This window comes from Tachypleus tridentatus, chromosome 13, assembly GCF_004210375.1.
Source record: "Tachypleus tridentatus isolate NWPU-2018 chromosome 13, ASM421037v1, whole genome shotgun sequence".
Taxonomy (NCBI): domain Eukaryota; kingdom Metazoa; phylum Arthropoda; class Merostomata; order Xiphosura; family Limulidae; genus Tachypleus; species Tachypleus tridentatus.
In genome coordinates this window covers 184348006-184374582 of record NC_134837.1, presented here as the reverse complement: position 1 = coordinate 184374582, position 26577 = coordinate 184348006, and the positions used below count along the sequence as shown (strand labels likewise).

The 26577-nt window shown below is 33.1% G+C and overlaps 1 protein-coding gene across 1 annotated transcript in view; it reads left to right on the top strand.

Annotated features, from left to right (window-relative positions):
* Positions 1–24713, top strand: part of LOC143239151 (uncharacterized) — a 53431-nt gene extending 28718 nt beyond the window's left edge. Inside the window, exons 4-20 of the mRNA XM_076480002.1 lie at positions 524–595; positions 2583–2720; positions 6819–6962; positions 7619–7762; positions 9034–9105; positions 9222–9293; positions 9716–9859; positions 10123–10347; positions 10636–10799; positions 11166–11302; positions 13738–13915; positions 14532–14816; positions 15775–16050; positions 16564–16833; positions 17858–17983; positions 20083–20553; positions 20748–24713. Coding sequence (XP_076336117.1) covers positions 524–595; positions 2583–2720; positions 6819–6962; positions 7619–7762; positions 9034–9105; positions 9222–9293; positions 9716–9859; positions 10123–10347; positions 10636–10799; positions 11166–11302; positions 13738–13915; positions 14532–14816; positions 15775–16050; positions 16564–16833; positions 17858–17983; positions 20083–20553; positions 20748–20953 — 3124 coding nt within the window. The 3' untranslated portion in view covers positions 20954–24713. The remainder of the gene's footprint in view (positions 1–523; positions 596–2582; positions 2721–6818; positions 6963–7618; positions 7763–9033; positions 9106–9221; positions 9294–9715; positions 9860–10122; positions 10348–10635; positions 10800–11165; positions 11303–13737; positions 13916–14531; positions 14817–15774; positions 16051–16563; positions 16834–17857; positions 17984–20082; positions 20554–20747) is intronic.
* The last annotated feature ends 1864 nt before the right edge of the window (positions 24714–26577 follow it).

Genomic DNA, 26577 nt, shown 5'->3' with positions numbered 1-26577 from the left:
TAAACAGTTGTTATTAGATGTGATAATAGTAACTAGTATCACAGAGATTGATGAATATTTATTTTTCTAAGAAACATCAACACAAAAACCAAAAGTTACCAAATCATGATCTCTTGTTAATCATTTATTCATTAAAACAACATAAGAATTCAAAATTATAATAACCAAAACTTTGATCGTGAATGTAATGTGTATTATGTTAAGGGTAGGGGCTTACCCGTCGGATAAATGGATGGTTTACTGCCTACATACCAGAATCACTGTGACACAGAAAGGGTGAGAAAACCTCCCCAAAACAACAGATATTTAGTATCTATGTATTAACACGTCACTACGGACGTTATTTGTTTTCTAGACAATCTCCTGGACACAGGAGGTAATTGATTTGTATTTAGGCGTTATATCAATTTGTTTCAATTTTCTATAGTGAAAATAAAATTGTACTTATTATTGCGGCAAGAACGGCTGGCTGTTCAAGTTATATTTAAGGCTTTACGAAATGAATTTTTGTTTATGTTGATAGGAAAATGAAACACAATCATTTGAGCGACATACCAGACGTGGGAGTCCAGCGGAGTTTAACAGTGCTCAGTCTGTGAGTATGACAAATTCAAGTATTTATTAAACAGATAACATCTAGCTAGTTATGAGATGGGTAACGTTAAGTAACATTACCTTTGTTATTGACACTACAATGTAAGAGAAAGTGTTTGTCAGCCAGAGTTGCTGACAATATCGATCATCCTACATTGTAAGAATTTTAAGGTATGTTTGTGTTGATGAGCTAACGTTTTGAATAATAAAAGTCGTTTGTTTCTTGTTTCCAAATAGTTTATGTCAACTATTTGTAACAGTTGTGAAGATTGTTACTGCGTAGTTAGTTCTACGTAACTTGATTATCCTGATAACGTATTATTTAGATTCTTGAATATATAGCTAAACGATGCAAGCGTACGTAATCACGTGACCGTGCATATCGAATAACGTTTTACCACATGACTTTCCATCAGCATTCTTGCCGCGGAGTTCTGCTTCTTGAAAGTGTATTATAAAACGTTAATTGTTATAATTACAGATAATACACACTGATGTAGTATAATCCACCCACAGATAAGATACAGTTTGGAACTGTGAGATACATGTGTCTGTGCCACCTTCAGCGATCGTGTTGGTCGCCATGTTACGTGGCTGCAAATGACCATTTTGACTGGCATAAGACTTAGCCTGTTTCTACAAATCATTGAGAAGAATTAGATATGCACTTTAGAGGTGTGTCTTAAGTTGTTATAGGTTATATTTGTCAACCAACATCTAAAAGGTTTGATTCATGTTGAAACAGCGATTCTTTATCGATGGTGAAGCAACTGTAATAGTCGGTAGACATCCGCTGAAATGATTTATCTCGTGAGTGTAAAACACACGAGGGAATTGGATCCGTGTAGTGGTAATTACATCTGTCGCTTTGTTCAGTAGCAAGACCCCGTCTAGGCCCGGTCCCCGAACCCTCTTGAATTGGATTCATGAAAAACAATGGCCACGCGAGAGATGATGTAACGTGAGAAGTGGAGGAGGGAGAGTCCAATAGGATGTAATAATGATTAGTAGGCGGAAAACGTGGGAATTGTTGGAAGCACCAGATGGCCAGTTCATTGTGAAATCTGTTTACTTTGTTATTTAATGTAATCTGTTCAGTGAAGTTTGTTTAGGTCATCCAACTATTTGGACAAGAAACTGACAACCAACTGAACCTTTTGAATGGCGGAAATTAAATTTCGACTAAGTCTGCACTAGAATTCTGAACCTTTTCACTGTAGATGGGCTAATATTTTTATATACATCGTTTTTGGTACTGTGTACAATCAAACATTCGTTTTTATTAGACGATTAAAAGGTATAATAGGTGGGAATAGAAAAAAAAAGCGTTTTATTCGTAACCAGAAATAAGTAAAACGAGTGCTCCAGTAAACGCATGTAATGGTAAGATTTCGCAATCTGAGGCTTATGATACTTGTAGTGTGTACATACTAGGTTCGAAGTGAAAACCAACTAGAGCTAACCTCTTCGACTTGTGTTGCTGACTCGTGGCACGTGATCAACACTGCACCTGTCAAAACAACCCTGTCATGTTGATGACGTCAAGACTAATATTCTTTTGTTCTCTCTAGGTAAAAAAAATTACCAATACAGACGTTTGCGAATTTTCTGTTTTGTTTGTCTGAACATTTTAGTAATATTAAACCAGAGTACAGGAATATATGTATATTTCTTTAGGAGTGTGTTCACTCCAATAAAAAGAAAGGAATTTGGTTGGAATAAGTGATATCAAACCATCGTCATCATGGTTCCTTTGGGAAATGAATCACAGTATTTGTAATTTATTTTGTGTTCACGTGCGTCGCACGCTTGACTTATAAACTTACTTTAGTCACAGTTAATTATCATAATACACTATTAAAATTCCGTCTTCCTTCTTTGTTCTGATTTATTAAGAGAAACTTGTACAAAGCCGTTTGGAAACATAGGAAAACAAGTGGTAAACTTGTATATTTCTTTTCTAAAAAGTTTCACATTGTTTGTTGTAGGGACCATAATGAGATCTACACTGTTACCTCTACAGTCCTGGAGAAATATGAAAACCTTGAAGTATTAATTCTCGACAACAACAAGATAGTCGACATCCCTATTGGTACATTTCCCAACGGAACTAAACTTCTTCATTTGTAAGTATCATCGGGGGTATTGTATTTAGTTTTGGTAACTTTTACCAGTCTTACCAAAGATGTTAACTTCATTACTGACTTGTTGACAAAACCGCATGTTATATAAAAACAGAGGTGTAATGTGACATTGTGGTGATAAATTAACTGCGTGAATACTGTACGGTTAAGCTGTCACTAGTTGATATTAACTAGCTCCTTCTTGTAGGATTCGTGGTGGTTGAATGTCAGTTGTATGGAGATCGGACAAGTTGAAAGTTTTGTATCGATAAAGTGTTGAGAACCACCAAAAGATTCAACTAGAGCGAGAGCTGTAAAGGTTTAACACATCTTAACGCTGATTTTAACCACTGTTTATTTTAAACTGTAACCATATGTTATTCTTCTAGCTATAGTCTGACGGAATTATTTAATTAGAATGTGATAACTGCCACGACTTCTATATTGGAGAAACAAGTAAAAAAATGGAAACCAGATTCAAAGAACATAAGAAGTCACCTTCACACGTTTTCGAACACTGCAAATCAAATAAACCCAACATAATCATAAAAAACACTCATATAATAAATAAAGAAACAAACATAAACAAATGCAAAATTAAAGAAGCCTTACTCATACATCAACTTAAGCCCAAAATAAACCAATACAAAGGAACACCTTTATATCTATATTAATAAATATAATCAAACATCTAAGTACGCCCTCTACATTTCTACACTCAGTTACACAACCCCCTTCAAACATGTGGTCAGCTATCGGTCACTTACCTCTTTCTTTCTTTGTGAACCTGACGATGACCGAAGAAGGTCGAAATGTTGTTCGCTCCTCTACATAAAAATTTTCTCAACCCAAACCAGCCGTTTTTGCATAAATAAATTAATTTGTTCTATTAACACTTCCTAACCGGGTTTTGTGGTTCCTGAACAAAAACCGTTATTAACACTTCCTAACTGGGTTTTGTGGTTCCTGAACAAAAACCGTCATTAACACTTCCCAACTAGGTTTTGTGGTTACTGAACAAAAACTGTTGTTAACACTTCCGAACTGGGTTTTGGATAACGTATTATGATATTATGTGAGGCTAAAACTCCATTAAAAGGATGAAACACACCCCATCATATAAATAATGCGAGTAGAATATTCAATGTTTTATTTGTTTCCTCCGTACTTATCTGTGGAAAAGTTCGTAGCCGTAATTAATAATAAATGTTTGTTTTGTTGGCAGTGAAGATAGTATAGTAAGGTCATTTCTCTGTCTGTTTTCTGAAGAAACTTCTGTCAGTGTATTTTTCAAGTTGATTAGGGGCTATATATAAATTGCCTGAAGTGTTTACTCGAGTTGTATCCACTGTTCATGGAAGGAAAGAGGGGGGGGGGTCATAATTGGAGGAGTAATATCCGTTAATTGTGGGAGTGACTCATCTGTGTGGCCCACAGGGGGGAAAAGACAATACTTTTAACTTGATTTCCCTAGAGTTTGTCAAACTGCAGCGAGTCTGACAGTGGTTGCCATGAGAATTTTTCTGATAGGCCTCAAGCGTTACTTTCGTGTCTAGGTCTCTGGTCGATAATAGTACGGTGACACATATATCGCTCTATGGGAAAACAGTTCACCGAGTTCCCATGGAAACGACTCTCGAGTTCTTTTATTGTGTCTAACACTTGGCTTCAGTAAAATGCAACGTTTTCTGTAAGGAAACACACCACAAAGTTTCCATGGAAACCACTCTTGAGTTGTTTCTTTTTTATTAATTTTATTTAAGCCTTATTACTTTGCCTGAATAAAAAGTCTACTGAAATGCATTATTTTTTTGTTAAAAATGGAACATCAGTCGTCTAAACGCAATTTACAATCACTAGATTAAGCCTTATATTTTATTTCATGAAGGAAAGCAGTTTTATGAGGAAAACTTTGTTTAGCTGGTTAATTGTGAGAATTATTTCTAATTTTCTCTGATAGTAATATCAGTTTTTAGTGAGGTTGTCGTGTAATGGGGAACATGTTAGCGCTTAAAATAACCTTGGTGTTTGTTTCTGTTCTCGTTAAATAATTTTTGATCCACTGACTACAGTTTTTGTTATGATCTGTGGTGTTGTACACAAATGAAACCTTTCTACACGACACTGTAAAGGACTTGTCCCAGGATTCGTAGTAGATACATTTATATCTGGCACGAGTGTGTCAAATATGTATGTGTTACATTACACTAATACTTTGTCACATTTCCAAACTTCACACTTTCCTATGTGACGTTCGAGTTGGTTTCTCCGGCAATGTCGTATTGCGGGTTGCTTAGCAACAACTTTCTCTAGACAGTGCTATTTAGTCGTGTACATAGAAAATTAGGACTTTAGTATACGGGTTTTATGCCATTCATCATCGTGTTAACCGTGTCTACCTGGTTTATAGATATAATTGTAACTGTAATTTTTGGGATGTAAGAGTTTATAAACAAAACTTTCTATTTTCGGCCAGTTATAAAACAGGAATCTTTGAAAGAGGTGCGAATCGTCGAAAAAGCTAGAGAAGTTGGTTTTTCATGTGATATTTCTCCATTTTAATGTGTGTTTTTTCTTAAGCCAACATCACATTTGTTTACTTGTATAACTACACAACATCATATTTTATTTGTGTGTTTAGAACTTCGTGTTGAAGTACAATGTGGTAACATTTTCTTGAAAAAAAAAACTATTTATTGGTTAAACATCGAAGAAAAATTATTTGCCCTCATTGGTTAAATACCGGAGGAAATAAGTAGCTTTACTGTTATTGATTTAATTTTGGAGAAAAACTCGCTTCACTTTCACTGGGCCCCCTCTAAACAGCGGTATGTCTCCGGATTTACAACGCTAAAATCAGGGGGTTCGATTCCCCTCGGTGGGCTGAGCAGATATCCCGATGTGGCTTTGCTATAAGAAAAGCACACATATTTCATTACATCGTACTGTAAGTCGATCCCTTCCTATCTACTAAGAAAGGAAAAGTGAGTCAAAGCAAACATATGATTACGTCACTTCCTGTTTAACGGTTAGGAAGAATTATCACCTAGTCTTCAGATTTTAAATTTGATAGTTGTTGTTCTAGGTGAAGAGGTTAGTATACTTTAAAGATCAAAGGTAATCGAACCAACATTTTATCGCTCATACAGAAGTATCATTGGCACTACATATTAGAGTAAATAGGTAGTCTATTTCCGTTTGACTTACGTTATTGTTTAATATTGGATAATAAAGTAGTGTCTGGTTAAGGCCCTGTTGTGCCCTTGTCTGTCTTGTTAAATAGGGAGTTCATGTAAGTGTTCGCGGAAGTATGTCCAGGGGAAATAAATTAAAATCAAAGGATAATAAATCCGCATTCAAAGGTTTGCTATAACAGTCAAGAGATTAAGCAAGCTCCCTTTGTCGGATTTATTATCTCTATGGTGGATATCTAGAGAGCTCCAGTAAAGGTTCTGACAAACCTGCCGAATTTTATTATAATTTAAAATTAAGTGTATTAAGTAGTGTGAAATTATGAAGTGAATAAATAACTAGTAAATTCATGTGCATACGAAAGATAAGTAAATAAAGATTTATAATTATAATTTTCCGGGGGCTATGGAAGTGGCAAGTGCGAAGTTGACCCCTTTGGTATCCCATGTATATGGACAAGTATACATTTGCAGTTAATAAAGAATATTATATGCAATTACACTGGTGTAGCATGAAAAGCACATGCGAATCTATATATAACATAGGACGTTAATTCTCACTTATAGTAAATATTGTAAATAATGTTTACATGAAGTAACTAATTGTTTTCTTAATGTCGCTCAATAAGAATTTAAAGATAACGACCATCTGACATTAAAATATAATATAAGCTCATTAGATGGCAGCAGCAAATGGGAATGTTTATTTTTTTTCCGGTATTTTTTGCCATTTAGGTTCATGTTTTTAGATGAAACTGATAATTATTCATTACTAGTACCTCTAACAAAGCTGTTTATAAAACCATGTGTTATTTAGATATATGTATCTTATTAATAACGAAACCAATTTTTGCGAACAATCTGATAGTTAATTATTACACGTGTCTCATTCGTTAATTTTTTATATTAGGAATCTGAACAGTAATCGTATAGTTAACATAGAAGAGGGTGCGCTGGACAACCTCACAACACTGAACACTCTGAAACTCAACAAAAACAGACTTTCTGCTATTCCAAAGAATCTCTTTAAGAAACTCTTTAGTCTGAAGCATCTGTAAGTAAAACACCTATTTTTGTATTGCTTTATAGAAATAAGACCTTCGGTTTTTGATATATTTTAGTGTTTCGGTATGCATCATTATTGTTTTAGTCGTTTTGTGTTTTGATCTTATTTTTTTAACGTTACAAATACAGTGATCTTTATCAGATTCTTAGTTGTGATATAAGTGCACTAGCTGTAATTATATATCCAAAAACTGATAGTTGTAATAAGTGAATGTATGGTTGTTTTCAGTACTTTCCAGGTCCGGCATGGTCAGGTACTCGACTTGCAATTCTAGAGTCGTGGGTTCGAATCTCTGTTGCATTAAACATAGTTTTTCTTTCAGCCATGGGGGCATTAAAATGTGACAGTTAATCCACTATTTGTTGGTAAAAGAGTAGCTCAAGAGCTGGCAGTGGGTGGTGATGACTAGCTGAGTTCACTCTAGCCTTACACTGCTAAATCAGGGATGGCTAGTGCAGATAGTCCTTGTGTAGCTTTGTGCAAAATTCTGAACTAAACCTGTACTTTCTAACAAAGGTTTAGGATCTGTGTTGGAATAGATTTTGTTTTCTGTTGAATTTGAATATTGGTCAATAAAATGGTTGCCTGTTAATTAACAACAACAAAGGAGAAATCTTTATATTTTTGTTTTGTCTTCACAACAGTGAGCTTAACAAGAACCACATTCAGAGGATTGAAGGGCTAACTTTCCACGGGCTGGAGTCACTTCAAGTTTTAAAACTGAAAAGAAATAGAATAGGACAACTTTTAGATGGAGCATTTTGGGGCCTTTCCAAAATTCATCACTTGTAAGAACTATTTTTTTAATTTTGTGTAGTAAACCTGTACATCTACAAATACAGAATGGCTGGACATTGTGTTAGGAATCGCAGCACCTTAAAGTACATTTGTAGGAATCTCCATTTATTTGTATATGTGAGAGACTAATTTTGTGATGTGTGTCAGGTAAATACATAGATGTAATGAGATAAAACAATAGATACAAGCAAGAATTTCTCTGACTTAGTTTCTGGTGCATATCTGATGAGGTCATTTTCATCAGAGATCATTTCTTGAGCAATGCTTAAAGATTTCTTTTATGACCAGAAATCAAACTGAAGTAAGTTTGCTGCTCGGAAAATATGTCTTTGCCAATTGCTGGTAATGGCCTGAGAAAATAGACTGTTAGATATACTAATAAATTATAAGAAGTGTCTTGTTTTGACTGCTACTTTAATAAGTCAGAATACAACTATTCCAATGTTTTTTTTTGAATATAAAAACCACTTGTGTCAAAGAAAAATGCCCAATTCAGTAGTTGATGAGTTGTATCTGTCATACTAAAGTGGTCAATCATTATATAAATTGTTAATTAAATTCACTGATTTCCTTCCCATTAATTTAGTACAGGTCCTTTTTTTACTATGAACTTGCAGTTATACACTAATGCATTAAAGTTTTGTCTCTAAGTTCTCTAGAGAGAAAACAGTTTTGTCAATCAGATGTCAGCTAAACTAACAGATCAATAATATTCCTTTTAGGTTTCACAACTTTCATTTAATACATTTTGTTCTTAATTAGGTTAAAAAGAAAGTAAGGTATGTGATATAAAAATGAACAGTTACTCAAATTAATTATTTTCAGCAAGTAGAATGTTTCAAAAGTTAACTTTGGTAGAAGAAACACATTCAGTTTTACTAATATAATTTTTACCATTAAGTACAAATACTGAATTAATTTTTATAGTTTTTAGTGATACAGTTTCTTTTATGGCCCATGAAGATATAAATAAACCAGTAAGGGTGAATGGCAGTGTATTATTAGTGAATAAGCCTTTTATTTTACTTAGTTACTAAAATAACAGCTATGGTTAACAAATAAAAAAAAATCATATTTTAGAAAAATTAGTCCATATTAGACCATGAACCCAAACCAACGTCTTATAATAAAATATTAATGTGAACTTAATACACTTAATGTATTAATTCATGGATCTGTAGTTCAATGCCATAATAAAATATTACTAGTAAATTAATCAATTTAATACTTTTTTAACTGATCCAGTTCATTTTTTCTACAGACATTTGGATTATAACAATATAACACAAGTTAAAAAGGCCTGGCTCTACAAGCTGTCTTCACTTAGAACTCTGTAAGTATTAAAGATAGTGTTAAGAACTATAGTAAATGTTGATATTAATAATTATAAATAAGATTATCTGAAGTTATTTTAATATTTATTGGTTTTAATGCTATGTCTTTATACAGATCACTAACATACAACAGGATATCTGAAATTGAGGAAGAAGGTTGGGTATTCTGTGATCATTTGAAGGATCTGTAAGTTGATATTTAGTCTTATCTTGGACAGAAGTTTAATTATTGTAGTTGGTTTTTGATTTTTTTAATGATTGGTTGTCAACACATCAGTGCTATGAAACTAATGACAGCATTAAGTGACAGTGTCTTGTTGAAATGTGTATCCATCAAGTGTTTGAAACTATCACTATTTACTAATGTTTTGTTTCTCAATACATCAGTCTTATGAAACTAATGACTACATCATGTGACAGTGTCTTATTGAAATGTGTGTCCATTAAGTGTTTGAAACTATCACTATTTACTAATGTTTTGTTTCTCAATACATCAGTCTTATGAAACTAATGACTACATAATGTGACAGTGTCTTATTGAAATGTATGTCCATTAAGTGTTTGAAACTATCACTATTAATTAATGTTGTTGTTTTTTTCATGCACCAGGGACATGAGACATAATCAGTTGCATACCATCTCCAAAGATATGTTCGCTAGGTTGTCCAAGCTTCACATACTGGACCTTGAATACAACAAAATATCGTATATTGAAGAAGGAGCATTTGAGCATCTGACCTCTCTTCTGACCTTGTAAGCAATGTGTTTATTAATACTATCTTTTCATTCATGTGTAAGCCATATTGTTGTTCTTTTTACATCAGGTTGTCATAAATTGTAGAACTTTATCCATGATTAACATTAAAATGAGTTCTATTTAGATTATTTCAAATAGTTGTATCAAAGGCCTTTCTCTTTGAAGGTAGTATTGTTATTATAATGTATTCTAATAATAATATTGTGTTATGTATATGTTCAAAGCAGGAGGAATTATTTCATTTTCTTGTCTATTACAGAAAATTGAATCACAATGAGATTTCTTGGACTATTGAGGACACAGATGGTGCCTTTTCTAATCTGACTCACTTATCAGATTTGGGGTTAGCTCATAATAAAATTAAATCCATTGCCAAGAGAGCATTTGTTGGATTACACAGTTTGCAGCTGTTGGACCTGAATGGAAATCCGTTGACAGCAATCCAAGAAAATGCTTTTCAAAATCTTCGTGCTCTGCAGGAGTTGTAAGTTGAATAATAGGTGAACAAACATAGTTAGTTAAAAAATAAAATTTAGATAGATTGTCGTAAAATGAAATCAGTGTGTCAGTAGTAAAAGTTTAGAAGAATTTTGTTATACGTGTTGTTGTAAGAAGATGTGTAAGTAACGTTGGAGCTAAAGTAAAAGATAAAAAAGCTTTCTCTAATGCTACCAGTACCTGTCCAGCAGCCAAGTGCAGTGTGCTAAATCATTATTATAGTGTGAATGTTAATCTAAATATTGACTGCTCTTTTGTTGTTTTTTGTGTACAGAAAATTCAACACTAGTAACCTGCTCTGTGACTGCTCATTGAAATGGCTTCCTAACTGGCTTATAATCTCAGGCTTTAGTCACAGTGTCACTGCTCATTGTGGTCACCCTGAGTCACTACAAAACAGAAGTATCTTTGAAGTTAGCTCTGAGAACTTCACATGTGGTATGTTTGTTAGTTTTTGTGTTACCAGAAGTGGCTAATTTCTAGCTGAAGAAATTCTATCACTAATGACTGTTTAAAAATCTTAAGAAGCATATAACTAAAGTATTGTATATAACTTAATTATGATGCTACAAAACACTTGCTTAATTCAACATAATGTGTGTTTACATATAATACTCATTCAGTCAAACATTCTTGCTTAATAAGTTTCTTCTCACACGAAGTGAGTGCTCAGTATGAGCTTCGTCAGAATAAATATGTTTATAGACATTAGATTATCACTCGAGCCTGATGAAGTATGTTAAATAGTATCGTCACCTCCCCAGTCATAACTTGCATCTCATGTGATGCTTTTTGTTGTTGCAGATGACTCCCCTAAGCCTTACATCACTGAAAATCCCCAAACATTGACAGCTCTGAAGGGTGAGAATACAACACTGGTTTGTAAAGCTGCTAGCTCCTGGGACACTCCTACCATTTTCCAGTGGAGGAAGGACAGTAAGGTTAGAGTGCTTAAAGTATTGCAGCTCTGTATATAGGAATACATTTACTTTTAAAACAATTCTTAGTTTCTTACATGTTATAATATTGTTAGGTGTGTTTTAAACTAATGAATGATTTAGGGTGTAGGCACACAATGAGAATGATGGGACTTTTGACAAAGTTTTTAGAGTGATTTTTTGACATGTGTCACTGTATCTCATTTTTATTTTTGTGGTACAACACTTGTTTGAGATTATCATTTGACCATCCCATTGTCAGTCTATTGTTGGGAAAAAAAAATGATGACCCAGGATATATACATACAGATGTCACTTATTTTTTTTGTTTTACCTAGACATATTATTTTCTTAAGGGGGATACTGACTTTTGGAAAACCATGACACCTAAACCACCCTTTTCAGAACTCAAAGACTTTCAAAGCTACATACCTTGTACTCCCTTTTATGGAGTGAGTAATGACTTGAATGGGTAAAGGTAACATATTTAGAGATTCAAATAACCTACAGTGTGTGTATTTGTTCACTGGATTCTGTGGATAAAAATGTATAAGATTGTTAAGTAAGGTAAAACAGTATGTTGTTATAATATTCCTGAAAACAGTAAATTGATCCTGACAAATTTGTTTTGTAGGTAACCCTAGTTTAGAATCTGGTAATACTGTAAGAAACCATTGTTAGAATGTTTCTCAAAACAGTCATCTGTTAAATTGTTCCTGACAGATTGGTTTTGTATGTAACCAAAGTTTAGAATCTGGTAATACTGTAAGAAACCATTGTTAGAATGTTTCTCAAAACAGTCATCTGTTAAATTGTTCCTGACAGATTGGTTTTGTATGTAACCAAAGTTTAGAATCTGGTAATACTGTAAGAAACCATTGTTAGAATGTTTCTCAAAACAGTCATCTGTTAAATTGTTCCTGACAGATTGGTTTTGTATGTAACCAAAGTTTAGAATCTGGTAATACTGTAAGAAACCATTGTTAGAATGTTTCTCAAAACAGTCATCTGTTAAATTGTTCCTGACAGATTGGTTTTGTATGTAACCAAAAGTTTAGAATCTGGTAATACTGTAAGAAACCATTGTTAGAATGTTTCTCAAAACAGTCATCTGTTAAATTGTTCCTGACAGATTGGTTTTGTATGTAACCAAAGTTTAGAATCTGGTAATACTGTAAGAAACCATTGTTAGAATGTTTCTCAAAACAGTCATCTGTTAAATTGTTCCTGACAGATTGGTTTTGTATGTAACCAAAGTTTAGAATCTGGTAATACTGTAAGAAACCATTGTTAGAATGTTTCTCAAAACAGTCATCTGTTAAATTGTTCCTGACAGATTGGTTTTGTATGTAACCAAAGTTTAGAATCTGGTAATACTGTAAGAAACCATTGTTAGAATGTTTCTCAAAACAGTCATCTGTTAAATTGTTCCTGACAGATTGGTTTTGTATGTAACCAAAGTTTAGAATCTGGTAATACTGTAAGAAACCATTGTTAGAATGTTTCTCAAAACAGTCATCTGTTAAATTGTTCCTGACAGATTGGTTTTGTATGTAACCAAAGTTTAGAATCTGGTAATACTGTAAGAAACCATTGTTAGAATGTTTCTCAAAACAGTCATCTGTTAAATTGTTCCTGACAGATTGGTTTTGTATGTAACCAAAGTTTAGAATCTGGTAATACTGTAAGAAACCATTGTTAGAATGTTTCTCAAAACAGTCATCTGTTAAATTGTATGTCCTGACAGATTGGTTTTGTATGTAACCAAAGTTTAGAATCTGGTAATACTGTAAGAAACCATTGTTAGAATGTTTCTCAAAACAGTCATCTGTTAAATTGTTCCTGACAGATTGGTTTTGTATGTAACTGACAAAGTTTAGAATCTGGTAATACTGTAAGAAACCATTGTTAGAATGTTTCTCAAAACAGTCATCTGTTAAATTGTTCCTGACAGATTGGTTTTGTATGTAACCAAAGTTTAGAATCTGGTAATACTGTAAGAAACCATTGTTAGAATGTTTCTCAAAACAGTCATCTGTTAAATTGTTCCTGACAGATTGGTTTTGTATGTAACCAAAGTTTAGAATCTGGTACCATTGTTAGAATGTTTCTCAAAACAGTCATCTGTTAAATTGTTCCTGACAGATTGGTTTTGTATGTAACCAAAGTTTAGAATCTGGTAATACTGTAACATTCACTTACCAGTTAACACTATTTAATTTTTGTGAGCTAGTTTAAACTTGTTTAAAATATATGTGTGATAAAAAAATCACATGAAACCAGATATATAGTTAATATTCATTTTATAATTACAGTGTGTAAGGTAATTTTTTACTTCTGGGAACTAAATAATATTTTATTTCATGTTATGATAGCTTGTGTTGACACTGTTGTTACTTCTTTTTTTCAAAATATAACAATAATAGTACTTTTTTCAGTTATTGTTAGGTGGAGAGATGGAAAACTTCAACAAGACAAGAAAGGATGGTATTACGGAACATGCCAGTCTCTTACACATTCGCAATATTGACGATGACGATGAAGGAAGATATCAGTGCGTCATTTCAAACCGCTTTGGAACTGCATACTCTGAGAAAGCACACGTCACTGTCCACGGTGTGTAGTAAACTTTAGTTTTAATGCTTATAAAAGAATTCACATGTCTTTCCTTATCAAATACAGACCTTGGATATCCAGTTAAATTTTAAGAATATTTAATACACTGTCCACGGTGTGAAGTAAACTTTAGTTTTAATGCTTATAAAAGAATTCACATGTCTTTCCTTATCAAATACAGACCTTGGATATCCAGTTAAATTTTAAGAATATTTGATTGATTTTGTAATGTAATACCCTTGTCAACAAATGTGGAGACTTCCAGGCTTTGGTCACTTTGCACATACAAGACTTCTCATTTTGAAGATTTTAAACTCAGAGGAGTATAAGGATTTTATTCATGGAGAAAGGTTGTCTGCAGATTAATAAGTGAGCTGATTTATCCTCCAGATATTTTAAAGTGTACTTATTTTCACAAAACTAATCTTATAGTAAGATTTTTTTCAAATGTGTTAATTTGTGATCTTAGACTTTTCTCTTGAAAAAAAAATCTACACAGTTCTTGGTGTATTCAAGTATTTTGTGATTATTTTCACACCATATAAGATTTGTATAAATAGTGTTTGTTACAATGTCTTTCTTGTAAGTGAGAAATAAAGAGTATTTTTGGCTCCAGTGTTTCCTGTGTTTACTAAAACACCAGTTGATGTTGTGGTGAAGTCTGGTAGTACTGCCAGGTTGGAGTGTGCTGCAATGGGTCTTCCCTCTCCAGAGATTGCCTGGCAGAAAGATGGTGGTGATGACGATTTCCCGGCAGCTCGAGAACGTAGAATGCATGTAATGCCCTCAGATGACGTTTTCTTTATTGTTAAAGTCAAGGCAAGTGATACGGGTGTTTACAGCTGTACAGCCAAAAATGATGCTGGGATGATAGTGGCTAATGCTACCTTGACTGTTTTAGGTTGGTATCTGACAAGTTAAACTCACCTTGAAGTCAATAAAATAATATAATGTTAGGGACAACAAGGGACCTGCTGGCCCATTTTGGCTGTCCCATCCTCTAAGTCAAACTAAAACGATTTAAACATTTTAAAGCTAGCTCTTATCATTCATATATCTATCATTTTTTTTTAAAACTCACTCAAATTTACTGCCTCCACCAGAAAGCAACCCATTCAATAGGCCATCCACCCTGTTAGAAAAAATAAAACAGTCTTAACTGATGACAGCTTCTACTTTGTCTAAATCTATATTTGTGTACCCTAGTTCTGTAATTCTTCTGTTAAATATGAAAAATGTTTATCATCAACATTATTAATTTTCTTTACAAATTTAAACACTTCAATAATATCTTCTCTAACTCTTCTTTTTTTAAGATAAAACAATTTTAAGGATTTTATTTTCTCATATGACAACCCTTTTGTCCCAGGAACCATTTTTAGATACATACAAAACTTAGAATTGAACTTATGACCCATAGAAAGTAATAATGGTATTCTACAGATGATTGAGTCTCAATGTGTTTTAAATTAAATCTATTCAGAATAATAAAAGCTGTATTAATGTGAGAAGTATGTTCCATTTTTCTCTGAGCAGAATTGTAAAACATTTTACCCTTGTGGTAGGTTTATGGTGCAAGGGCCTCCTCATCAGTAATTTTACTGTTCTAATTTAGAGATGCTGCAGAATCTAAATAAGTCTTGTCATAAAATCTGTTACATTAGAATTAAAAAATGTTATTCTCATACATATATATAAATGCTTCAAAACTATGATCGATAAATTAATTTTTGTTTGACTGAAATTCAGTGCTCAGAATTGATTGTGTCAGTAATTGTATTTCTGCAGTATAAAATAACTGTGAACTGACTTTATGTGAAAAAGTAGATGTTTATTTATAATTTTTTACTGTATTTTAGAAACCCCAAATTTCGTGAAATCTATGGAGGATAAAGAAACAAGAGTTGGAGAAACAGCTGTCTTGGAGTGTATGGCTGCTGGTAGTCCGAAACCGAAATTAGCCTGGATGAAGGATGATGCTCCTCTAGTACCTACTGAAAGGCATTTCTTTACAGCTGACAGTCAGTTGTTGATCATTGTTCAAACTAAGTCATCTGATACTGGCAAATATGTGTGTAACATGTCTAACACGATGGGATCAAAGTCGGATTCTTCGTACCTAACAGTTCTACCATGTGAGTTATCTGCTTTATTGGAACACTTCATGATAAAACTGATGCAAGATTTTTTGTTTGTTTTAGTAAAGACGTTCTTAATTAAGCAGCTGTTACTCATATTCAGACAAATTTAAGAAAGAATATTTAAATGCTGACTGTTTACTTTTAAATTAAAATGTGTCAGAAACAGTCACAAATATTCAGAAACTAGATTTTAAAGATAAATACTTTATTCAAACTATGTTTCAATAAAGTAGTCTCAATGGAGTATTTATACAGGGCCATCATTTTAACTTTCTCAATATTATTTTTTCTATGTATTTTTATGAAAGTAGGATTGGGTTAGGTTTAAAATAATCGATTCACCACGTGTTAAAATATCCTGTGAATAAATTATCTGGTATTTTATTTTACTAAAGTTTCGAACATTAAAAGACTTGTGTATCTTTTGGTGAATGAATTGTTGTGACCTCCAGTTTTAGCGTTCTGTTTATTTAAAAGTTGAACTAAATATTTTTATATGTATAATAGCTCTTGCAACAAAAGTAGTGATGGCTGGGGCAGAAGATGATAAAACTACGACTGGAATTATCATAATCTCGGTTGTGTGTTGTGTTGTCGGGACTTCTCTCGTGTGGGTCATTATCATCTACAAGACAAGGAAAAGGGGAGAAGACTATGTGCTCACCAAAACAGATGAGACAACCTTGCCTGGTGAAACACCACCCTATCATCCATATCCTCAGGGTGTTGATGACTACAAGAACTCTGTTACCCACCTATTCTTGGACAGCAATTCTGGTAAGTTGAGGTTTGGTCAGCAAGTGTTTATTGACCTACACGTGGGTATAAAACTTCTGTATAATCATAACAAATCCATTACTATACAGCTAGACTCAGATATGATTTTTTTCTTCTTAATTTAAGTTTTAGCATAGGTTCTATATGAAGTGTCCACAACAGATTACTTTGTTCCATAAAACTGTGACTAGTATTGTCACATTTTATTTAGAGAAAGATTCATAAATGCTTCTATCCAGGGCCTGTTAAGTCTGTTACTATACTCGTCAAAAACAAAAAAAAAAAAGTTAAAATACATTTAAAGTATTATATTAGTAATACTCTAACATATTCAGAACTGTTTGAAAACTAATTATGAACTACACTCTAAACTAAGCACCAAACTTCACTGAATAAAACAATCACACTTACTGTAGTGGACAGTAAAGATTGTGTATATTGTTCCAAGGACACAGCTGCAATGTTGTTTATTGATCCAGCATGACTGGTACTTGAAATTATTGGTTTTAGTGACTGTAGTCATGAAGTCCATGAAATATTATTTCTTGAGTAGCATAAATATTGTTTGTACCTGCAAGTGTTTACTCTGCCACATCCCAGTAGGCTTCAAGAGCCTCTGTACTGGTGAAGACCTCATTAGTATTGGATGTAGTATAGTTAACATGTTATCCTTTACTTTTTTCTTCTAACACTGAAGACCACATAGGAATGTAAACCTAAAACCTGATTTTACATATTAAGTTTGTTATAACTTCATTGTGATAACAGTCTGCACAAGTTTGTCTGTGTTTGTCAGAACAGCATTTACAATGAGCTATTTCCCACACCTAAAGACACAGAAAATTGATCTAACTAGTCTATATCGTTGAAATTATAAATGTCATTTGAAAAGATTTCTCACATAATGTGTGCAGATATATTTTTCATTTCATTGTTTCTTGTTTTTCAGTAAACTGTTTTGTTTGGGTTCGTTTTTTCTTTTTAAAGTTTCAGTGCAACAAAAATATTTAATTTTCGATTTTAGAGCATTCCAGTCGAGATAGTGGTACTGACAGTACCAAACAAAGCAGTGACCAACTTTTACCATCAGAAGAAAACTCTGGTCAAGTATTGTTACTGCCCCATGAAAGAACCACATTGTCACACTTCAGTAGGTGTTTTTGAATCTTGTTCACTTTAGTTATTACTTTAGTGCTTGCTGTTTTGTTTGTCACTCATTTATTTGAACAAATGGAAATTCCATGAAATTCACTATGAGCAGAGAAGGGTCCTATTTTTGTGTTCAGTATGACAGCAACATTTCTGATCATGGAAGACATATAAATATCATCCAAATTTTGGTTATTGGTTGCTTGAATGATTCATTACATAACAACAGAGCCTGCATGAATTATAAGGAATGTACAGTAGGGTAGTAATATTGGTAGTGATAGTAGTTTGTATGGACTGACTGTAGTATATATGGTAGTAATAGTTTGTATGGACTGTAGTACATATGGTAGTGATACTAGTTTGTATGGACTAACTGTTCAGTACATATGGTAGTGATCGTAGTTTGTATGGACTAACTGTTCAGTACATATGGTAGTGATAGTAGTTTGTATGGACTGATTGTGTAGTACGTATGGTAGTGATACTAGTTTGTATGGACTAACTGTGTAGTACGTATGGTAGTGATAGTTTGTATGGACTGATTGTGTAGTACGTATGGTAGTGATCGTAGTTTGTATGGACTAACTGTGTAGTACGTATGGTAGTGATCGTAGTTTGTATGGACTAACTGTTCAGTACGTATGGTAGTGATCGTAGTTTGTATGGACTAACTGTTCAGTACGCATGGTAGTGATCGTAGTTTGTATGGACTAACTGTTCAGCACGCATGGTAGTGATCGTAGTTTGTATGGACTAACTGTTCAGCACGCATGGTAGTGATCGTAGTTTGTATGGACTAACTGTTCAGCACGTATGGTAGTGATCGTAGTTTGTATGGACTAACTGTTCAGCACGCATGGTAGTGATCGTAGTTTGTATGGACTAACTGTTCAGTACGTATGGTAGTGATCGTAGTTTGTATGGACTAACTGTTCAGTACGTATGGTAGTGATCGTAGTTTGTATGGACTAACTGTTCAGTACGTATGGTAGTGATCGTAGTTTGTATGGACTAACTGTTCAGTACGTATGGTAGTGATCGTAGTTTGTATGGACTAACTGTTCAGTACGTATGGTAGTGATCGTAGTTTGTATGGACTAACTGTTCAGTACGTATGGTAGTGATACTAGTTTGTATGGACTAACTGTTCAGTACGTATGGTAGTGATACTAGTTTGTATGGACTAACTGTTCAGTACGTATGGTAGTGATACTAGTTTGTATGGACTAACTGTTCAGTAATGCATGGTAGTGATACTAGTTTGTATGGACTATCTGTGTAGCAATGCATGGTAGTGATACTAGTTTGTATGGACTATCTGTGTAGTACGTATGGTAGTGATACTAGTTTGTATGGACTAACTGTTCAGTACGTATGGTAGTGATCTTAGTTTGTATGGACTAACTGTTCAGTACGTATGGTAGTGATCGTAGTTTGTATGGACTAACTGTTCAGTACGTATGGTAGTGGTAGTAGTTTGTATGGACTAACTGTTCAGTACGTATGGTAGTGGTAGTAGTTTGTATGGACTAGTTGTATAATACGTATGGTAGTGGTAGTAGTTTGTATGGACTAGTTGTATAATACGTATGGTAGTGGTAGTAGTTTGTATGGACTAGTTGTATAATACTTATGGTAGTGGTAGTAGTTTGTATGGACTGACTGTGTAGTGCATGTGGTAGTGATAGTAGTTTCTATGGACTGACTTGTAGTACATGTGGCAGTGACAGTAGTTTCTGTGAATTGTCTTTGGCAGATACAAGTATGTGGTAACAGTAGTTTAACTTTGAAATATGTTAATTTGATAAGACTGCAAATTTCTACTCTGTAAACTGTTTTCCATTTATGTGTATGTTCTGTAAGATCTAATATAGTTAATTATTTGAATTTTTAGATATATCATGTTGTATTTGTCCTGTGGTAAGACATGTTTATTTTGATTGTAATGTTTATAGTGTAGGTAGGTAGTGTTTTATATCTCCTTGTAGTATTGCTATGATCATCCTCTCTGATAAGTAAGTACAAAATGTTGTCTGTTTCATCTTGAGATTAATATGACCAATTTCTGTATTTATAAATGTTTACTTTTTTCTGCAGGAAATAGTGTGGGTAGTATGTTAGGTCAACAAAGTAACATGTCTGAAGATACAGTGCAAAGTAACATGTCTGAAGATACAGTGCAAAGTTCCCCAAGAGCAACTAGTAGCCAGCAGAGAAGGCCTCTTTTACCTACATTCCACTCTCATGCTCGAGATAAGTTGTGGAGGGGACGACCTGTCTCTGCTACGAACCAGGCCATGGAAGATGAGGACAGATCACACAAGATACCAGGTAGTCAACCCCAGTGGCCCAGCATTAAAAAGAAACGCTCGTTATCAGTAGATCACTTTGAAGCCAATCTAAGGCAAGGGGCCATTCCAACTCCCAGTCGTAGCTGTAGTATGATTTCTCAGGAATGTCCAGAATCAGAACGTGACACAGCAGAAAGAAATTTACTTTGTGGTGATGTACCAAACTCTGTGGACAGTTGGAGTACATGTTCTTTAAAGAATGGCACAGCTTCTAAAGGTCAGCTAAAACCTTGAATTACTCTGATAATTGTGATGAGGAAAGTATAATATTTTCTTACCATTGTATTTAAGTTACCAGGTACTGTTATTGTATGATGATTAACTATACATGAAGAAATATATTGTTTTGTTTCCTTTTGCTTTGGATTATTTCTCTACCTAGTAGTTTTTAGCTTCTTTTTTAATTTTTAGATAACCTAAACAAAAAAGCCAGTTTCTCACTGGAGAATGAAGATCATTGTATATCTCATCAGCCTCTCCTGAATAGTCAAAGTGCAGGCCATTTTATTTCATCTTCCTGCACAGAAATACAGGAATCAGTGGCAACAGAGATTGTTTCACCTTTATCACAAGCTCGAGTAACTCATGGTCCTACCTCGCAGGTAGGAGTCGCGTAGCATTACATTAGACTTTCTGCAGCTGTGTTCCCGAGTGATTTTAGACAAGCTCTTTATGACGTGTGCCATAAAGAAAGTTATGTAAATAAACTGGTTTGTAAGTCTAGAATAGAAGGAAATTAAGTTAATGACAACTTAGGTGTACAGAATGTTATAAGAATGCCAAGGCTTGTGATTCTTTATTAACAAGTTTCTGCTTTTACAGAAAAGTCATTTTTGCCAAATGAACTAGTGGCTGAAGCCACACAGGTTTGTTGTCGTGTATTCATAATCAATGTACAGTTCTAAATTCTTATACCAGTCATATATATATATATATTTATATATATATATATATATAGACTCGTCAACAAAAGATGTCTTGTATGTTGTTAATTACACAGCATGAAAGGGAATATTTGGCTGTGCTTCTGAGTTGTAAGTTTTTTTTCTATTTCAAGATATCTCCAGCTGGAGACGATATAAGATTTTTTTACATACTTATTAAGTCAAGATGTTATGTGCCAACCCAGATTTTAAACGGTTACCACTTAACCATGATTATTAAAATTAAGTTATCTTTTCATATGTCAATGACCAAACGGATATTTCCTTAAGTTATAAGAAGTTTGGTAATATTTCTCTGCTCTGTAACAACATGTGTATGTATTTATAATGTTGAATGACCTGTTTCATTTTTTTAGGCTATTTTATTAGAATTTATTTAAACATTTTTCAGCTAGATCTCTCTACTTGGCAAGTAGCCATGAAACACTTCAAGAAGTCCTTGGTACTTGTTTTTGCAGTAGCTTTAAGGTCAAGATATGTGGGTTAAAAGTTATTATTGTAGTCAGTGGAAGTCATGTCAGGTCACATACAATAACTGTGATGATAATGGTGTGTTTCTTTTTGTCATTCTTACTTATTTTAGATATCATATGTAAGTGATTACCATTCCTAAGTCATTTCATTTCAGCCCCAACTCGTAGCTGGATATGTACAAAGTGGCATAAAGCCAGTGGCCATAAGCATTTGCAACTAAAAAATACTTAGTACATTATCACTAGGGAAATTATGTTTAGAAACTATAATTGTTCTTAACAGAAACAGCTAGTAAGTTCAACTAAAGATATTTCTATGGAAACTAATACTATCTGACAGAAACAACCAGTAAGTTCAACTTAAGATATTTCTATGGAAACTAATACCATCTAAAAGAAACAGCCAGTAAGTTCAATTAAAGATATTTCTATGGAAACTAATAACATCTAAAAGAAACAGCCAGTAAGTTCCACTTGAGATATTTCTATGGAAACTAATAACATCTGACAGAAACAGCCAGTAAGTTCTACTTAAGATATTTCTATGGAAACTAATACCCTCTAAAGGAAACAACCAGTAAGTTAAATTAAAGATATTTCTATGGAAACTAATAACATGTAAAAGAAACAACCAGTAAGTACTACTTAAGATATTTCCATGGAAATTAATACCATCTGACAGAAACAACCAGTAAGTTCTACTTAAGCTATTTCTATGGAAACTAAGTTCTCCTTCTTAAGATAATTTTACTTACTGAAGATATGTGGAAAAGTAATATGGTTTATTTAACCAATAAAGTTTGTTATTTAAGCTATCATATTTAATATATTTTGTAGACTATACTAATTACCAGTTGATAATAACTTTCAGGACATTACTATACTTTTAGTTGTTTTTTTAAAAACACTAGTAACTGGTTACTTATAAAAACTGTCAGTAAGTTTTGTGTCTAAAGTAACCACAGAGGTATTGCTTTGAATCTTTTAGCCACAAACTAACTTCCCCAATAAAAACATTAATTATTTAGTAACTCATTTCTTGTACCATTTAGAATATTTCATAGAAACGTGACTTGTATAACAGAATCCGTTATAAGTATTGTTGTAGAGAAATATATGTTATGATATGTTACAAAGATACAGATAAGTGAAACTGTTTGGAGATTATACTGGCAGAATATATTACAAGGTTTAATGTGGAGAGGGTGTGGCACTGTATAGTTGTGATATAATTTTGATGTGATCTTAAAGAAACCTATGTATGGAGAACAAGTGTGTATTTAATAAGTATCTACTTGCATGTTTACATTTCCAGTTACATCATAGACATATGTAATTAATAATAATTAAATAATATGAATATTGTCATAGTTTTTGGGAATATAATTACTTGATATTTGGTGATAAATTTTCTTTAACTTGTAATTAACTGAGATGTTATGAGTAACTGTAAGAAATCTTAATATATTATCACAGTCACCAATTCCTTTAGGAATGTATTATTACACAGGAACACTTAATTTCTAAATAGTAGCTATTTTAAGACCTGTTGTTGATTAGTACAAAAGTATACCATTATCATTAGATAATAGTACAAGTTTCTTAATATCACGTAACTGATCGTAACCCCTCATTGGTAACAAGTGTTACAAGTGCACATCCTTTCTATCACTTTTGAAAAAAAAAATCCCTCTTATTGTTAATAATATTAAATTAACATTTTTTGACTTCATCTTTGTTCAGGTAATTCTAGAACTTTGATTACAACAAGGAACAGAAAACTTGACACGTGTACATTTTGTTTCTATGCACACAATCCAAATTTCTGTTCTTGCAAGTTTCGATAAGTGAAACAAATCCTAAAGCTTTATGACTGATAAATCAAGAAATGGTCTGAAGGAAAGTACTAGTAAAAAATAAACTTATTTTATTGTGGCTCTGAAGACGACTTGTTATAGATTAAAACCATTGTAAGTTCAAACAACATGATGTACAAAGAATTAGGGAGTTCCTCTACTTACTTTATCTATTTTTTGTTTTTTTTTCTTGTGCCAAGTGATAGAATCACCTTCAGTGATCTACTGAAAGTGGTTTACAGTTGAATACGTGTACAAAGTTTGTACAGTTCTTTGGTCTATTTAAGAGATGTATTTACTTCTTTACTACCAGAAGAAAATTGTGTATGTTTTAAGTTGAGTCTGAGTTTATTTCACATAGTTTATTTTCCATGTTTTCATGGTGTGATGCTGGGTGGTCAGTTCTATAAAAACAAAACAAACTATTTTATACATTCAGGTAACTTAGAGGAACAATTATTTAGTTTTTTTTTAATGTTTGTTTCTGTTTTACGGTTTTAATGAAAGTATATACTGATTTAAGAATGACAAATGATACATTAACAGATATTGTAAGCTATGAATTTGTATGTTTTCAATATTACAATTTTTCTTCTGATTGTTGGAAACTGTTTAGTGATGAGTGAATATATCTAGCACTGCTACATCAATTTGTTGTAAATATGTCATTTCTACTAGAATGAAACAAGTTATCATGTGTCAAATCTTTACAGATAATCTGAAAACATTATAGCTAAGCATTCTTGTTTTGTGTCATTTTAATGGTGAATGTTGTTCGTTCTGTATTTATAATGTTAATGTGATAACATATGGTAGACTTATGATACATCTGGATGTTCTTATCTTTATATATATTACACACATATACACGTGTGTGTGTGTAATATAGATATCTAGAAGTTTTTTTCCAAAGCTTTGAATATTAACAGTATGTTGAGAGAATACATTTAATGATCACAAGTTTAAGATGTCTTTCATAATTAAGAAAACAATGTTCTCTGGTATGCAACTTTTTGTTCCCATGGAAACCTGTTAGTATTCCTAGCATCATGACCATGTGAACCCACTGTCTACAAACGGTGAAATAAAATTTATCACAATAAATATGAGTGTTTGGTGTTTTTAATTATAAACATATCCAGCTGTGGATGCTAACTGAGGAAGTTGGTGAAAATTGTACAAAAGATCCTCAGAATACAGTAGATTTCAAGAGAGAATGGTTGTACTGAGGACAGGATAAGGGGGTTAAACTACAATGAATGTACTTAATACTATTTCATGTTAACACTGATTGGTGAGAAAGGTTCATGTTACTAAACTGTGACCTTTATATATTGACTGTTAAGTTTCTGCATAAATCGATTTATTCAAAATGATCCAACAGCTAATTTTTGGACATGACCTATTCTTGATCATGGTATATGCAATTTCAAAATGCTATTAATGATAAATTTTTGTGATTTTTAAAATGCAGGATTGCAATTTTTTTTTATTTACCCCTTTGGATCCTATAAAATCAAGATAAAGGAATGAATCTCAGATATGTCTTATGTTTTTTTTGCGAGAAACATCTTTATGCCACATCTCTAAATTGGTTGAAATATATCAGAATGGTGGACTAAAAGCCCTAACATTTCAAATTTTTGTCATCTTTAACATCTGTAAAATCACAAGGGAGACACAAATCTCTCATCTATTCGTCTCATGATCTATGTAGATTTTCGTAAGGTAATTTTGTCATAGTCTTATCTGGATTTTTCAAGATACAAATAGAAAGCTAAAATTTTTTGGCCCCTGTAACATCAAAAGAAAAAAAATTACAAATTTTAGTTTTTGGAAATTATCAAAAGGTATATTTATAACAACTCTTAGCTTCGATTGATGGGAACACTTCGAACAAAACCTGTTTTGTGTAATGTTATGACCACTTAGTATTGGAACGAGACCCTAAGTCACATAAATTTTAAAAAAATACTTCTGGATATATTGGATGAAAATATATGCCCTAGAAGTTGCAAGAAGGTCGGCCAGAAATATGACAGTGGGTTAAAATGTTAATTGTTAAAAAGAAACGCGGATAGCTATTGTATAGCATTGTACCTAACTCCAAATAACAACAGCCGTCTACCAACAATTGATTTTTAAAATTCCTTTTCATTTTTTTGCGTACCTTATCATTTTATCCACTACAATAAAGCATTTAAGAATGTTGTCTCTGTTCTTGTACAATCATATTTATTCCAGAGCAACAAAAATTTCTGGAAAGCTTTCTCACAACTCCCATATAATCTTAGCGAAATACGATATTACAATACCAAACGTGTCAAGTAATGATATATCTACTAACTTTATATAAGGAAGACCGTGGACTTTAATAAGTCACTTAACAAATGGAATTGGTATGAAATAAAACTAATTTTATTCGTTTTCGAATTTTGCGCAAAGCTGCACGAGGACTATCTGCGCTAGGTGTCCCTAACTTAGTGTAAGACTAGCCGGAAAGCAGCTAGTCATCAACACCCACCGCCAACTCTTGGGCTACTCTTTTACCAACGAATAGTGGGATCAACCATAACATTATAACGTCCCCACAGCTGAAAGAGCGAGCAGGTTTGGTGTGACAGGGATTCGAACCAATGACCCTCAGATCACAAGTCCAGTTCCTTAACCACCTGGCCATGCCGGATCTTGATTTTATTGCTAATGAACTCTATTAATATATCTTTCTTAAAAATAAAGTGGATAATACTATATTCTATAATCAGTGTATGTAACTTAAAAACAACAGGTACTATACATAAATAGAAATATTATAAAAAAGAATAAGAAAGAAAATAACTCGAAGTATATCTACATATGGTTGAATTTCGCTCAAAGACAAGTGTCCCTAATTCATCACTGATAGAATAAAGAAAACACAGCTAGTAATTACCGTCAACTCTTAGGCTGCTATTTTTACAAGCAAAAA